At 40.6% G+C, this 17,186-nt stretch overlaps 2 protein-coding genes across 2 annotated transcripts in view; both read right to left on the reverse strand.

Annotated features, from left to right (window-relative positions):
• The window catches only part of calcr (calcitonin receptor), a 51,599-nt gene extending 46,183 nt beyond the window's left edge, over positions 1–5,416 (reverse strand). The window contains exon 1 of the mRNA XM_046059163.1: positions 5,161–5,416. The gene's annotated coding sequence lies outside the window, so the exon portion shown is untranslated. The remainder of the gene's footprint in view (positions 1–5,160) is intronic.
• Positions 5,417–14,016: 8,600 nt separating this feature from the next.
• On the reverse strand, positions 14,017–16,779 carry tfpi2 (tissue factor pathway inhibitor 2). The gene is made up of 5 exons (XM_046058471.1): positions 16,638–16,779; positions 16,338–16,508; positions 15,920–16,099; positions 15,387–15,560; positions 14,017–14,980 (listed from the first exon to the last, which is right to left on the reverse strand). Exons 1-5 carry the CDS (start codon positions 16,765–16,767, stop codon positions 14,901–14,903), a joined length of 735 nt encoding a protein of 244 aa, XP_045914427.1. The 5' UTR covers positions 16,768–16,779; the 3' UTR covers positions 14,017–14,900.
• Between the last annotated feature and the right edge of the window lie 407 nt (positions 16,780–17,186).

Consider the following 17,186-nt stretch of genomic DNA (forward strand, 5'->3'; position numbering starts at 1 on the left):
AAGCATATCTGGAGTGATAATCTGGACACCTGGCTGGTAAACAGCAGGGAAGATCGGCGATGAACACAGACTGAAAGGCAAGAAAGCAACGGCTTATTTTAATGGAGATTAAGGACATAAGTGGTTGAATCCTCTGTTTTGTTGCTGTAAAATGTAGGACCTCCAATTTTCGACCAGACCGACTTAAAACACTGAAAAAAGAAAATCATCTTTTTAACCCCTCCTGACCCTGAATTATGCACACTCTGTGACTGCATGTCTCTCAGAGTGACCAAAAGCTATCAGGGGATGACACTTTGGCACGAAAAAGCCCCAGGAAGTGTTTGCCAACCAAACACAGGAGGGAGAAGGTGAAAACATTTAGAGCAAAAATAGAAGGACGGAAGGAATGAGAGAGATGGGCAAAAGACAGGAGGGACTGAGAATGCAATTAACTGTGAAGGGCAAAAGGTGAAAGGACAGAGCAACAACAGAGGACAGAGATGAAGAGAGGGGAAGACAGAGACAGAGAAAATGAAATCAAATTGGAGAAGACATGCCTTTTTCACTACAAACGTAAAAAAGACGAAGAAATGAGACAGGAGAAGCATGAGGTGCGGACATTATGAAGATGAAATAAGATTTGGAAGTCCACAAGAACAAAAAGTAGCAGCTAGGACAAGTAAAGTAGATATTGTAAAGGAAGAAAAAGGTGAATAAAAGCAAAGAAGAAGCTGTGACTGAACAGCAAAAAAAGGCGAGATAAAGAGGCAAAAAGTGTGTGTTACTTGCTGCGCTGACAGCAGAAAAATAGAAACTTTGCATGCTAATGGGATCCTTTAAACAGACGTGTTTTTTCCATTCGCTGTCAATGTCTTCCAGAAGGATAAAAATGGGTTCATAGCAAGTTGACTTTCAAAGGCTCTATCAGAGAATGTTAGTTTTACCCTATACAGTAAAATGATGAGGCACTTTGATCTTACAGAGAGGAGGAACATGTGGCTGCTTCGATGACGCTCCCCTGCTTTCACACTCATTGAAGGCTTTGTGTCGGATTATTAACAGTAATGACTAGAGCAAATGAGTTTGCCATCAGTGTTAAACATTTAGCAGAGTAATTGTTAATTGTTGTTCACAAGGAGCCACTTTTTAAGGGCAGCCTAAATGGAGGATTTTGGATGCTTTAGAGGGTTAACAGCTTTCTTAGCCTGGTAGAAATTTAGAAACCATTCTGGAGAATTGAATTTCCATTAAAAGCCCAATTTAACAGCTGTAAGGGGGCTTTAATCAGTCCTTTGCACAGACTAACAGCTATTCAATAATGAGCTACCTTACCATTTAAAACAGCTGTCCATAAAGTTATAATATCCCCAGCAAATTGTTCTTTACGTTTCAAAACCTATAATGTGTTTTTTATGACCGTAAGATAAGCTTTTTAGGGTGAACACTGTAGAAATAAAGAAGAGGAGATGTGGAACTGCATGTTCCTTTGGCTCTGCTAACAAATCTTCATGATTTCAGACAGGGAACATTCGATCGATCAAGGAAGTAAAGGAGCACGTTGTGCCGTTAGCTGTGCAGCTGTAGCGTCTGGAGTAGCGGCACTGCAAATTGAATTCAGGTATTACAGGAGGGGGAAGAGATCACAGGCCAGAGGAGACACAATGACATTTTTATGAAAATGTTAATACGTGGTGAAATGATCTGTCTGTATCTCTTTCTTTGTTACACACCCACACGCATGCACACACACACACACACACACACACACACTAATCATTTGTTGTATAAACCTGTTTTTTCTAAGCCATCAGCCATTCACTCTATTCTAGCACCACCTATTGATACTACTTTTCACTGTATGAAGTGCTGTAGCTGCAGCACTGTTTACAGGAGATGTTTCACTGCCTAAAATACACCGTCCCATTTGTATTAAATAACAATGCTGAAATAAAGACCGTTTTGTTTCATTACTGTCGTGTGCGTGTCTTTCCTGGAGCCTTATTTGAGTTTAGTCATAAATCACATGCAAATTTTGCAAGCTTCTATTACTCTGAAACTGCTCATCCAGCCACCTGCAATTGGTAAACAGCTAACTGGGGCAGAGATAACTGCAACAGACGACTGTGAAATTGAATTTTGCATCAGCAGATCCCCTTGTCTTCATAGAAAATCATGAACATGAGCATTTGCCTGAATAAAGTTCATATCTGACTCATGCAGAGAACTGAGAGCTAACATGAAAGACGGACAGAGAACGGCTACAGTTGCGCTGCACATATTGCAACACTTAACTTTAATCACATCCTATAACCATTCCAGCTTGCCCAATAGTGACTCAAAGTCAACTTCAGTGTCTCTTGCTACTCTATAAATGTCTTTATCATTTTACAGACCCAGCTGTGCACCGCTGTGTGTGTACATGGTAGCATGAAATGAAGAAGTAAAGCCTGACCTCTGGCTCTGACAACACAGTTCCATTTATTATGTAATGGAAAAGGTTAAGCCCCACCCTTAGATCTGTCTGAGTCTGATGTATGGCTCGCCAGCATGGAAACTCTAAACCTTAACGTGTGACATTTCAGCGTAAGTCCAAATTATGCAGCTTCTCAGCACATTTAGTCTCTCTCCTCTTTCAAGGTTTTCAAGACTGCCAACATTAATGGCGTGACAGCAAAACTGTCCACGTTACACGAACACGTAAGTAGCTTAAGACAGCATGGGGTCAACAGAAGAGGGTTTTTCCATCATGTTCATGTTATTTCACATGATTCTTGATTCCTCTGATCTGTTTCACCAAGAGATCGTATCGCAGCGGGAGATGTGTCACTGTTACTTCTAAGCAGTAGTATTTAGCGTTGTCTTGTTCATGAATGCGTCAATTATGATGCTCAGACAGGGAGATATAGTGACATTTTGGGTCACTGCATGTACCTATGAATAAAACATAGAGGCTTGATTAATATTGAGGAATAACAACAGACAGTGAATAGTCTGCTGACCTCCCCATGAGTGATGGGACTCAATTACCTGACTCTGTATGTGTGTGTGTATGTGTGTGTGTATATGTGTGTGTGTGTGTGTGTGTGTGTGTGTGTGTGTGTGTGTGTGTGAGACAAGCTGTGTGTGCAAATGTGTATTGGCATGTATTTGCATTTGCGGCGTGTCTAAATGTTGGTTTGGCGATTGCAGGAGTATTATAGTCCAAAACCCAAAATGAGACACAAAAGCGCAAAGCAGCTTCATAAGTGTGCATCCAAATCTTTCAATTGGAAACAAAGCTTTAAAAGCTGTTCCTCAAACACTTGCAGAGCACAATGCCCCTCCAAAGGCCTCCTTTTTCATGCTGACTTCTCATTCGTGTCCCTTCAAAGGGGGAGCGTATTTTGCCACTTGCTCACTTACCCGCTTGCCTGTCTCTGACCGGACAGACTGGAGACGGACAGACAGACAAACAATGTGTGGGACGATGAATGACGAACTAATCTTCAAGACTCAAAAAGCAGCCACACTCATTGCCAACCCAGCCCAGCTCACTGCAGGGCGCCGTACATCTCAGCCTGCCTGTCTGCACGTATCTCTTCATTGCTGTCTTTCTCATTCTGTGCTGTTTATGTCTGCCTTTCTGCCGTACGGCCTCACTATGTGTCTGTTGCTATTCTTGTCTTGGTCTGTATTGCACAGTATGTGTATATCATGTGCCGAGAAGCTCTCGTTCCTCGCAGTCATATCAGCTCATTGAAGCCACTTCACTCACTGCCTCTAATAAAATTCCAGATGACACAAGCCATTACTCTAAACACGGTTACGTAAACACAAAGGAATCCCCAAAAGAAGAATCCCAATTTAGCCACAGACATCTTCGAAGCAGGCACTCCAGTTTCTGCTCTGTTTCTGCCACAACTGGAGACTGAACGAAGGCTTGCAGCATTCGGCGATGATTTTGGCTCATTTTATTTCCGGCTTGTGGGAATAGTGGGTCCATGAAGGAATGCTTATTTTCCCTTTCCACGAATTTGCTAATATAATCAATATGAGGGTGAATGCATGAGGGTGGTTTAAGGCAGTGTCAAAAATTCTCACGCAGAAGAGAAGAGAAGGAGTCCTGGGTGGATTTAGCTCGTGAAAATATACATACTTATACAAAGTCAAGATTTCTTTCTGAGAGCAAAGCAAAAAGCAGCTTTAGTCTCAGCCTCCACACAGATGCTGTGAATAATACAGCAAGTGCAGAAAGGTTGCATGCACTGACCTTTAATCTGTATACATGTGCCTACTTGTGTGCATTGTGTGCTGCCTGATTGCTTGGGTTTATGTGTGTGTCTTGGTGTCCATTTCTTAACTTGTAAAATTATATTTATTACTGGGAACAGAATCGATGCCTCTCCATTTTTGTACTGTTAATCTCTCAGAAGAGAAGCTGGAGCCTGTTTGGATACTACGCAACATGTGTGTATGCGCTGTGTGTATGCGCTGTGTGTATGTGTGAGTGTATGTGTGTGTATGTGACTTGAAAGATTCATCTGTAACACAATCTTTCACATCTTTTTGACTGCAAAGAGGTGAATATGTTTAGAAGATCCTCCAATTTGCCTTATGTGCGCAGTTTGTACTCCACTATTGAAAATCCCTCTGCAAATTTGCATTGACTCACCAAGGAGTATCTAATCTGCAGAAGTTGGTTATGGTTTTCCATTAACATTAACAAATATTATGTATCCCATGGATCATTGCTTTTCTTAGAATTCCTTCAGGAAAAACGCTGAATAAAATTTTCCATGAGTATAATGCATGCATCCACTACAATTTCGAATATTTTTTTAGTCACATAAATAGAGCATCACAGACAACTATCCATCCTGCATTTTCTGTATTTTTTCCCTTGCTTAAAATAATCTTGAGCTAAGCTGGTGTTAAATTTCCTTCTACGTGCTATTTAATCATAATGCTTTAACAGCATAAACGCAGGAAAATGAAAATCCAATTGATATTGCGTCAACAGTCACGGTCATCCCATGCAAAGAGAATCGGATTCTCCTTCATCAGTCCGGAAAATGTGACATAAAATTAGGCAAATTGACATTTAAATTGAAAATATGTCCCCTTACGTGACTAATCCTGACACCGTCTCCAGCAGTGACTTGAATAAGTAAAGAAGAAAAACCTGAGTCGGTGACTTACCTTACTTGAACAGATTTTAGAAACTGCAGCCCCAGAAAGAGAAACAGATGCTGAGGAGATTCGGAGAAGCCCGGTGCTGTCTCCCAGCTTCTGTCGTCCTATTTAACGCCGCCTCAATAAAGAAAATTTAAAAAAAAACTTTTTTCTTTGCATCCACGGATATAAAACCCACAATAAAAATCTATTAAATGCTACTACTGCCCATGTCTCTAGCTTTTTATGAGATGAATTAATGACCGGCGGTGCGCGCGGTAGAGGAGCGCTGGGCAGGGCGCCGGTCTGTAGCCGTTATGAGCGGTGACAGTTGACTGCCCGGTAATCCAAGTGCGTCTAGCCTCCCGTTTACGCGGACGAGCGTGAGGTGGTGGAGCTCCTCCTCGCCTTAATCTCTGCCTGTCTGTTCGAGAGGCAACCTCTCCACAGCGTGTGTGCGCTCGGCTTGGACAGCGGTATTAAAACAAACAATATAATGAGACATTATAGGAATGTGAAACAGCTGGGTTCGTCTGTGGTGGTCAACAGTGACTTTATAATAGCCTATTGATCATAAAGATTGGCTACTTGTTTGACCTCTTTGTTTAGTTTACCATAATCTTTCCTTTATGAATCTCTTGTTATCACTAATATACATAACATACATTACTAGGAAAGGATGTGTAACAAATCACATTATAAATTATTTGGTTATCACACTGATTCACATTGGGTAGTCCAACAGTCACACTATCAGGTGATACCCCTTACATTTTGTCAGTTGCCTATACTTGAGAGCCATGTTTTAAGACATAAAATACTATGCTAATAATTTGCATCTGATAGGCCTATGTTTTTTTTATCACTAAAAAGTTAAATTATGTCTATTTTTAAAATTACATCTAGGCCTACATTGTAAAAATACAACTTCGACAATTAGGCCAACTGAAAAGTCCATATTCCTCATTGCACTTGCTAGGTAAGTATAAGTATGCCCTCAGGGATTTTTATTTTCCTCATTATACCACACTCCTTCTCTTAAAAAACAGGTCAATAATAGGTCTAATATTCCCATGTCAAGACTAAATAGACCCAACCAATCTGCAGAAAAAAAAATTAAGGATGATAACTGGATGCTGGAAGACCTCAGTCCAGTGGAAATCAACTGGTCCACTACTGATTATACACCGGTCAGCTATCACATTATGACTACTGACAGGTGAAGTGAATAACACTGATGCTGCTGAAAAGGTTGGTGCTGGTTCTACTAGACAGGTGTCAGAAAACAGTTCATCGCAGTTTGTTACGTATGTGGCTGCGTAGCCACAGAACAGTCAAAGTGCCTAAGCTGCTTAACTACTGAAAGCACCTACAATTGGCACATGAGCATCAGAACTGGACCACGGAGCAATGGAAGAAGGTGACCTGGTCTGATGAATCACGTTTATTTTACATCACATGGAGTGTGCATCAATTACCTGGGGAACATATGGCACCAGGATGCACTATGGGAAGAAGGCAAACCAGCGGAGGCAGTGTGATGCTTTGGGCAATGTTCTGCTGGGAAACCTTGGGTCCTGCCATTCATGCGGATGCTACTTTGACACGTACCACCTACCTAAGCATTGTTGCAGACCATATGCACCCTTTAATGGAAACGGTATTCCCCGATGGCAGTGACATCTTTCAGCAGGATAAATCGCCCTGCCACAAAGTAAAAATGGTTCAGGAATGATTTGAGCAACAGCTGTTTCATGTGTAGGTTTGCGTCATTTCCCGTTTCAAATTTCACGTGTGTTTTCTTGACAAAACGTGGTTTAGAGACCAGCGTCAGGTGACACAGCCGCTGTCAGCTTGTGTAGTGTGTGACCCCTTCACCGATCAGTCACGTAGTGTGATCGCTACAATGACTTCAAGACTCCTGTCACAAGACGGCAAGTTGCGTAATGTGAATGGCACGGCCATCAGGACTTAAAGGATCTGCTGCTAACATCTTGGTGCCAGATACAGAACACCTTCTGAGGTCTAATGGAGTCCATGTCTTGACGGGTCAGGGCTGTTTTGGCGACTAAAAGGGGACTTACACAATATTAGGGGGGTGGTCATAATGTTATGGCTGATGGATGAAATGCCACAATGAAGTCTACTGAGTCATTAACAAAAGCAGATCTAGATATTCAACATCTTGTTTATTTTTACTCTTCGGTTCAGGTCAGGCTTTAAAACCCCCCTCCACTGCGTTTTGCTTATTGTTCCTTCACTTGGATGTTTGAGCTTCACCGAAATGATGTATGTGTAGAGTTTGTTTTGACATTCATGCTGAAGGGGGGAATGTCTCGCTGTGGCGTTTTCTTTAAAACAAACAAAAGTTCTGGTTACATTCAGTGTCAATCCGCAAAATGCATTGTGTGTATCCTTGCAATCTAACAAATGTGTTGGGTGCATTTCCGTCCTCACAAAACATTTGCAAAGCAGATTTTAATTCCAGCATTTTTTACATCTATGTTTACCAACTAGCATGCTTCTTCTTCCCGTTGTTTGCAGGTGTGTACTGTGAGTTGCATCACCCGCAAGCTCAAATGCTTGCATGTGCATCGCAAAACAGAACAAGGACCCACTCATAGAAAAGCAGCTCAATCAAGTTACTAGATGTTTAGAATTCAGCAGAGAACCGTTAAATCTGAGTTTAAGATTTACACGTACAAGCATGGTTTTTTGTGACACCAAAACTGGAAGCCAATGATGATCCATGTCTTTCAGTTTACAAAGGTGGTGGTACATAAAACCTCTGTGGAACCAACATCTTTGGGAGTACTTAAAAGTACTCTGTTCCTGATTGTTGTCTTCTTGTTTCAGAACTTAATTACAGCCAGTGCTTGAAGTGAAAAAAATAAGTGCCATTACTCTCCTTATTCACATGTTGGCGTCTACCTCCGCAGAACGGGAACAGGTGAGCAGAATGTAGTGCCCCCTGGGTAATGCAGTTTATTTAGGGCCATTATGAATCTCCCAGAGAACCTGATATGGAGTGTGCAGAAAAGAGGACCGGCAGCTTGTCAGAAGTCTAGTGCGCAAAAATAAAAGTCGGTACACCAAAGAGTCAAGTGTAGAAGTGAAGGTACCTTTGAGTGCCGGCCCACTTCAAGCACTGATTACAACACAATTAGCTTGTTGTAAATCACAAATTTAAAGGCCCATGTGCAGCATATAGTGATATCTAGTGGTGAGGTTGCAGATTGCAACAAAATCCAAGCATGCAGAAACTACAGTGGCAGCTAAACTCGCGAAAAACCCATAAGGGCCTCTCTAGAACCAGTGTTTGTTCTTTCTGGCCTACTGTAGAAACATGGCGGTGCAACATGGCATACTCCGTGGAAGAGGACCCGTTCCCTCTGTAGATATAAAGGGCTTATTCTAAGGTAATGAAAACACAACAATTCTTATTTTCAGGTGATTATACACTAATAAAAAACATACTTCTGGATATTATATTCCACTTCTGTCAACATTTCCGCCAATATTGCCAGGTTTTACACACTGGATCTTTAATGCTCATCTCACACGCAGGCACACACAAACAAAAACTCACACACACTCAGACAAGTCAGTGGTGGACATGTAGCTGCATATTTATAACACATTATAACAGTGAAAGACATGATGAGGCTGTCATCTCTAAAGCCAGGAAATCTGCAAACAAGCAGCGCTGCCTTCAAACCAGCAAAAAAGACAGAACGTCCAGAGGACGACGAGTGGACAATTACAGTCTACTTGGAAATGTTCTTCCAAAGTTGAAAACAATATTGACCTTGTCAGCCACATTTGACATGCACGTCTGCACCTGAAATCTAACCTGAAATCATACCATGTGACAAAGAACGTGACTTTCCAGTAACACAGATGTTTAGAACCCTTTTTTTGGGGGGCGGTCATATTTTTTCAACTTCAATGGACTTCTTTTTCTTTTTCTCCCTATTCACACCTGGATAAAAGTCATTCTGAACATGCTACACCATAGTCGCATCTTAAATCCCTCCTGGCAGAACCCCCGCTTTGACTGGTCACAAGTTGTGCTGCAGATGGTATTGTGGTTAGAGGACACTTCCATGAAAAAGCAAGTCCTCTTCGCAGAATCTCCTCATTATGGTCAGTTGTGGTGACGATGGAAGGCTGTGGATGAATGAGCAAAATGGAACTGGAGGAACGCCTGTTTAGTGGAACATGCTGTGATGTGAATCTTGAGGATAATGATGCCAACAAAAAGGCCGTGTGAGTCAGAGTTTGAATTTAATAAGTTGTGCCTGCATCAAGTTCTGGCATGAAGGATGTGATTTTTATCTTGGATATACAGAAAACATACGAACAACAGTTGAGGGTGAAATGATTGCTAGCGCTGAAGGTGGTTAATGACGGTGGTGCACTTCTGCTGTTAGATGCAGTTTCTAGCTACAGGGTGGAAGCTTTCATATCTTTCAAACAGTGATTGCTGAATATCCAATTAGAAACGAAGCCTAGAACACTGTGCATTTACATTGGTTTTGTACATGCAATCCTTTGATTTCTCAGCAGGAAATGGCACCATCAAGACTTGTCATCAGGAGTTGCATTTTCGACTGATTCTGTGGGTTCATAGAGCATTTGTCTGTTATATTTTATTCATAAATGGCTCATTTTAATGAAGGCTCCCAGCTGTGAATCAGAAAATGTGCCCATATCCCAGTAAAACAACCATGGTTGCTGTCTTTTTCATTGTGCTGTGCAATATTACTGAAACAACATTTATGAATTTGATTCCAGTGTACATTTTTGAACAGTAAGCTGCTATAATCAATATTTTTATATTAACAATGTATCAAAAGGCTAAAGATTATGAAAAAATGGTAGCCCGTAGTGATGTGCACACATTTTATCACCCAACTGAAGTGAAGTAAGTGTCTGCTCACATCCTTGACAAGATTGTCCCTCACGTCCAGTCTGCATATAATCTGCTTACTCTTGGAATTTTCAGCTCTCTTGTTCCACCCTCGCGTGGGGAGCATGTGGTGGGTCAGCTTTCCCAAATGTAATATGTATTAAAACCGTATTATTAAGCAGCACAATTCAGTTGTGCCAAAGAGTTTAGCTGCTGAGTCTGCAGAGAACTGCTGAACTGGAGCTTGATATAAAGTGTTCAACCTCTGGGCAGCTGGTAAGTGAAGAGTACAGGTGAAGAGGAGGAACCTCCAGCTCAGAGTGAAATCTTTATTTTCATGGAAGCGCATTTTAACTGTGCTGGTAGAAAAAATTCATCACCAGGTTCAGGTAAAAATAGGCGTCTGTATTTTGTTCGTTCTGCTCAGATCATTTTTAATCTTCCCAACCTTGATGAAAAATGATGCTGGCACATGTGCAGGAGGGTGAGGGCAGTCGATTTATTTACAGCTATGAGTCATCTGCAGCAAAAGAGATGGTATTTGAAAACATCAAAAGCACAGTATGAGTATTACAGTAAAGACCTGTGCGCAGTGGGAAGCATTTGGTCAGCATATTTTGAACCCTTACACAATAGCCTGGAACCTCTCTATTACCAGACTTAGAGTGTGTTATAGAAACTGTAGAAATCAGTATTCACCTCAAAAAACAATTACTACACCACTATCATAGCCAAGGCAGGGTGAAATTACCTTAGAGTTTTAGAAGTGGGAAGGTAGTGTAATTACTAAAGCTCAACTACAGATGCAACACATCCATCCATTGTCAACCGCTTATCCTGCATACAGGGTCGCGGGGGGGCTGGATCCAATCCCAGCTGACATCAGGCGCAAGGCGGGGTATACCCTGGTCAGGTCCCCAGTCCATCGCATGGCCACACATAGATGAACAACCACTCACGCTCACACTTAAGGACAATTTAGGGTCACCAATCAACATAGTCCGCATGTCTTTGGATGGTGGGAGGAAGCCGGAGAGAACCCACGCAGACACGGGGAGAACATGTAAACTCCACACAGAAAGGCCGGGCAACCAGGGTTTGAAGCCACAACCTTCTTGCTGTGAGGCGACAGTGCTAACCAATGCACCACTGCGCCACCCCAGGCAACACATATGTTCACAAATTAATCTCTTCCTTTTGGCATTTCTCTGGAAATCAGTTGGTATTCTGCAACAGGCTTCCATAACATCACAGAAGCAGAAGTAGGAGTTCTCTGACTTGTTTAATTATACAACTACATGTGTTTGGAAGCCAGATGGACAGTTAAGAACAGCCCAAATTCTTCCCACCAGACGAATCAATCTTAGGTGTGTGAGGTGGAGCTGAGAGGTTCCACTTCACCCAACAGAAGATGATGGATGTTGGGGAAACTCTGATGCCATGTCGCGGCAGGGAAGCCTCCTGACATGTTTGGTCTAGAGTTTAAACAGACCAAACTCTGACAGCCCAGAAATGATCTTAAAATAAAAATTCGCTTCAATTTGCATACAGTATGTTATCCCTGTGGCCAGAGTTCAGTTTCGGTCTGCAGTTTTAGTGTTCCTTAGGTCTAAAATAAAAACAACTAAACACACTCCTGTGATTTAATACAGCGGTTCCCAACCTACTGTAGGGATCAAAACCCCACCAAAGGGTTGGTGTGATCTAATGATCAAGATGTAACTAACAGAATTGGAAAGCAGAAAAACATATTTATGCTAACTACTGAAGCTTTATTTTTTCAGAATTTGCTCTAATATTTGCTTTTTTCTTGTGAAATACTGAAATTTGCCCTAAATTTATTTGATTATTGGTGAAGGAGAAAATAGTACTCTTTGGTTGAACTAGTTGAAACTGGTAGACCTGCCACACATTAAAAATGTTTAGTGGACAAGAAAGGAAAATGTACACCCGATGAGGTTTGTTTATTCAGCACCAACATTAATAAACATTAATGATCACATCCTGTTACATTAGGGAGTTTTCATGGGCAATAACATCAAAAATCTATGGACATGGCTGTTTTGTTTGTTGATAATATCACAAATAGCTATAATGGATTTCCTGTTTCTGGCTTTGAGGACACTGGCACATTGGACAACGTTGATTTTTCTAAAGCAAAAATAATGCTATATCAGCTTAGGATAATATTTTTTTTCCTGAGTAACTGTTTTTAAATATTCAAATAAAGCATGTCCATCTGCTAATGTCAGTTTTCTTAGATGAGAAACACAAGATGAGTTGGTGCTGTGCCAAAAAAGGGAGAAGAAACTTGTAATCCATGCAGCTGGATCTCAAACCTGGTGGTTTTTATACTCCTGTGCTGCCAAAGCTGTGAGAGTACTCTGAAGGCAGTGCTCATTTCAGCAAACAAGATCCACCTACAGAAACAGATTGTAGTAGAATAAATGCTGCTGAGTCAACACCTGAGCTGCATGGCATGGGTTGCTCCAATATTCTGAAACTACAATTGGCTGCAAAATGTATCTGCAGTTTATTAGTGTAATTAAAGCAGTTAGAAAATTGGCCAAATTGGAGTATGTTTACACCCCAAACTGGAAGTGTCAAAGTTCTTTTATTTGGTTGCTGTTTGATATTTGAATCTGCCACCAGGGGGTGTCTAAGGTACTACCCCTAGACTATGTGAAGGCATTTTGCAAGCAGTGTTCATTTGGTATCATGTTAAATGTTAAAATTAGCATACTCTTAATTGCAGCAAGTATTTAACAGCGTATTCAAAAAGTGCACAGAAATATATACATACATGTAACTTCTTCAAAATCAGTATTTTAATTTGATGACAACTTTTCAAACCACAAATAGAAAACAATATTGTTGTCTGACAAATGGTCATTTTAAATGAGAAGCATGTTTCAATGTAAACGTCCATTAATCACCATTTAGAATGAGACACAAAATATTTGTGGCTAATGTACTGCAGCTAATGAAATAACCCGAGCACGATTTGGTTATTAATTTCAAGCTCTCTGAACTATACCAAATCTTTTATAGTCAGTATTATTCCCAATCATGGTAGCTTTGTTATAATTAAAAGCTAACCACTGTGTCCATTTGTACCCTCACAAACATTTGTAATGTCTTTTGATGATTGAAACAGACTGTGAGAATATGTCGCTACACAGTGTGATTTGATAGAAAACAAGAAAGATTTGTTACCATCATGGTCAGTTTTAGTATCTTCTGAAACAAAAAACAAGCAAACAGATTGTATCTCATAAAATATGCTGTACTGCATTGTGCTTAATTTTCATCAAATGCCCATGAGCTATTGATTGGAGTTTGAACTACCACTGACCTGTACTGGATGTGATGTAACTCACCTATTTTGCTATTCTGGTTTATACACCTTTTAAAAGTGCTATATCTTGTATTTTTATTGATTGAACAGTCTTGGTACAGGGAAGAATTTTTGCCTCAAAGAGCACGTAATCGAAATAAGCTTAACCTCAATTCCCCAAAACCACCACTAGTGATGATTTCAAGATTATGCAGCTTTTGAGAAGCTGAGTGTAGACTGTTAGAAAGACATCCTCTCTCATAATGCAATCGAGTAGATGATTTAGCATTGGTTCTTAATAGCAAAGGGCCTAGCCAGATGTATTATCTTTTATTGCTATTTATAGCCAAGACGGATGGGTGAGCAGCTTCCTTTGATACCATCCATAAATATTTATTGTCTAAAAAATCACACAGCGCTTCAACTATTCTATTATAAGAGATGATGTTGGAGATGGAACAAAGCAGTTTTAGGACAGTCATGATATTCTGGAAACCCAGTATACTTTGAATTAATAGCCCAATTTCTTTAATGGGGTTACAGAGTTATTAGATTTCTCCTGTGGTACATAAAATATATTATCTGAGAAAACTAGGAATGATTGACTAAAAAAAGGAAAATCCAATTCAACAACTGAATCTGGTTTGTTTAATTATGTGTATTTCACTGTAATTACATTGCAAATGCTGAAATTATAGTTGGAAGCTCATGATTTATGTTTTGTAAACCTGCAGCTTCCTCTCCTTTAAATATGCACTAACATTCTAATGAACCTGCCACAGTATAGCGTTTTCTGGCCCGTGATTACTTCCTTGCTGATTCAAGGCTATGCTGAAGCCGCCATGATAGGCTTGAGTGTCTTGCAAAGTATTACCAGATAAGGAGGGGAGACAGCAGCATTAGTAAGGAATGGAAGAGGCCCAGAGATAAAGAGAAAGTGAAGAAACCAGCCAAGCCTGTTTTCATTTTGGCTGCAATGTTGTTGTGCTTTAGTAAAAGTAATAAAGACTCTTTAAGGTTATATGCATACACTGCAGTGGTTGGTGTAATCAACACATTTTGCATTAGTTAATTATTCAGATAACACACAATACAGTCATTTACTGACAGCAGCAGTGTAAAAGTGCAAAGAAAATGGTGCAATACTTAATAAATTCTGTATATTTTATTTAAAAAATGTGCTTATTAACCAGCTAAGCAAGTAATAGTAGTGATAATATAATAATACAATACAATAAGGATTTACTTCTTATATAAAATATACACTACACAGTATCACATTTCACAATCAGGAACATTAGTGCAGTAGTAATAAACTTCATTAACAGCAAACAGTAAAATCACATTTGAAATGGCTCATTATGCGTTACATACAAATACAGTGAAAATGTGTGTATGTGCCACTAAAACTCTTACAGTAACAACAAAGAAGACCATGTCAACTTTTTGGCACATTTTGGCAGTTTATGTTTATATTTCCAATAAGGGCTTTTCCAAGTGAGTCCACGGGTCAGACATCTACGCCTGCAAGAAAGTGATGAAATTCCTATTCCGTCTCATGCGATTAGTTTTTGCTGGTCTTATGAGTTTTTTCCCTCCTGCAACAAAAAAGTACAACAATTCAGTATAACAACTTAAAATTCTAATGCTTGTTGACTTTCTGTACTCATAATTAAGCATATGGCACTTCCCAGAGTACTCTGGGGTTGAAACCAAGGGAAATCTGCCCCTGGTTTTAACCCCAGAGTGCATTGTAATTGTCAGATGCCAAGCAATTTTTAAGCCTGATAATGAAATCAGCTGTGCATTGTTTGGGTTCCTACAGTTTCCCTCTGACTTCCTGAATTCTCTCCACATTCAAACCAACAGGTGGCTCTAACAGGCAGTCCAAATACTGTCATTATTACAGTGAACTAAGGAGTCTGCAAATTCTCCTCAAATGATCACCTTCAGTTACAGCTTTCATTTTGGTCAAACCTTTGCCACATGCATTCATTCACACACCTTTAAAACACACATCCATGCAGGTCCTCCTGGAGACAAAGTTGTTGCTGCTCCCTCCACAGCCTGAGTAGATGAAGTTCTCACACATGTTGGTGATGGTGTTGTAGTAATACCGAGGAATGGAGGCTGAACACTTCCCTTTGTCCAGGGGATCCAGGCAGAGCACGGGGACAGCTGTAAAATAAGACACAAAGCACAGTAAGATATCCAATCATAGCTTTGATGACCTTGAATTTCCTTATGAATGAAATATTTATTGTGTATCTATTGTGAATTCTCACAAAGGCACGATGAAGCATTATTTTCACATGTCCAGAATGCGTGTTCTTTCTCAGTAGCAATACTTAATTGTACCTGGAATGCTTGTTTGTTTCTTCTTTCTTAACAACACCATTCAAACTTTTGGAAGTGAATCTTGCCTGGTATTTCAGTGTTTGCCACACTTGTCTAGTCCACACATGCAGAGATGCCAGTGAGCATCACTTCAGGATTACTAAGTGGCAGCATGTCAGAGAAAATAAGTTTATACTAACTTTTTCGTGGACTGCAGTACTCCTTGCAAGACCTGAGGTCTTGGAAGCGATTCAAATTGCCCTGGCAGCCACCGTAACTAAAGGGCTCACACTGCATGGTGGTCATGTTGAAGAAGTAGCGATGAAACAGACCACGGCAGGGTCCCTCGTCTTTAGGAAACCTGCAGATTTGGGGAATCTCTGGGGAGAAGATTTGAGTATGGGATTAGATCAGGTGGCATCCTATGGTCTTCATGCAGCCTTTGCACAGAAAGAACAAACTTCAACAAGTCTAGAAACAAATATACATTTATGATTTTCTTAATATTCAAGGTACATTTTCAAATAGGCCCACAGAATACAAAGAGTAAAGCCACACCCAATAGGCTACACATTCAGTAACTTTCTGAGGTGATCAAGGTCACCATCATCAACTTACTTGGGATTCTGAAACATGTTTTATGGCACTCTGGATAACTATTGAAGTTATTGGCATTCCCTTTGCACCCCCCATAGGAGAAAACCTCGCATTTTTGTGTAATAGTGTTGTAGTAATAGCGCTCAATGTCTCCTCTGCAAGGTCCCTCGTCCACTTGAAGGAGGCACACACCTAAAAGCAACATATACAGCCTATTGTTACTGAAACATAGAAAAAAAGTACGGTAATTAAGATAAACATTGCCGCTCGTTTCTCCTTAATACTCAGCTTGATTAGTGATATAATACCAACATGTCTTACCTTTAGGTGGCAGCGCCAAAACGTTGTAAAACAAGGAAAAAACTGTGAATAGCGCTAATAAGCAAAACTCCATTGTGCAACTTTTGCTCCAACTCAAGTCTTTCCGCTTTGCAGACCATCCCAGCCACATCCTGTTTTATAGGCTAGTTGAGTGAGGTGTTTCCCAGGGGAACTTTAGGGGCGGGGATGTAATGATTCACTTACTACAGTGCAACTAGATTTGAGTGGTGATGCATTGTATTAATTACATCAGAGAGGATCGTTATTACGTGGTAACATCTACGTGTAGATGACTGTTAATGTAGTCACTAAGGGCATATTCAACCCAGAAATAATAAGAGAAATTCACCCTTTGGTGTCAAACAACTGCCGTCACCGACGACGACGATGATGACGATAATGATTAGGCTATAAACCCACAGCATCCCTGTCACAGAAGAAATACGGTAATGCCTCTCAGGGACAGATGTGAAACATTAAATTCTTCCCATCACACACCCGTCTGACTGGACCCCCCCCCCCCCCCCCCCCCCCCCCCCCCCCCCCCCC

Source organism: Micropterus dolomieu, linkage group LG09 (assembly GCF_021292245.1).
Source record: "Micropterus dolomieu isolate WLL.071019.BEF.003 ecotype Adirondacks linkage group LG09, ASM2129224v1, whole genome shotgun sequence".
Lineage (NCBI taxonomy): Eukaryota > Metazoa > Chordata > Actinopteri > Centrarchiformes > Centrarchidae > Micropterus > Micropterus dolomieu.

What these genes read in the sequence shown, in the direction of transcription:
- tfpi2 (XM_046058471.1), bottom strand. Translation starts at nt 16,767, where the DNA reads ATGTGGCTGGGATGGTCTGCAAAGCGGAAAGACTTGAGTTGGAGCAAA. An exon ending in GTACTGCAGTCCACGAAAAA is followed by an intron (nt 15,561 to 15,919) that starts GTTAGTATAAAC and finishes CTTATTTTACAG; the next exon opens with CTGTCCCCGTGCTCTGCCTG. An exon ending in CATGGATGTGTGTTTTAAAG is followed by an intron (nt 14,981 to 15,386) that starts GTGTGTGAATGA and finishes TTTTTGTTGCAG; the next exon opens with GAGGGAAAAAACTCATAAGA.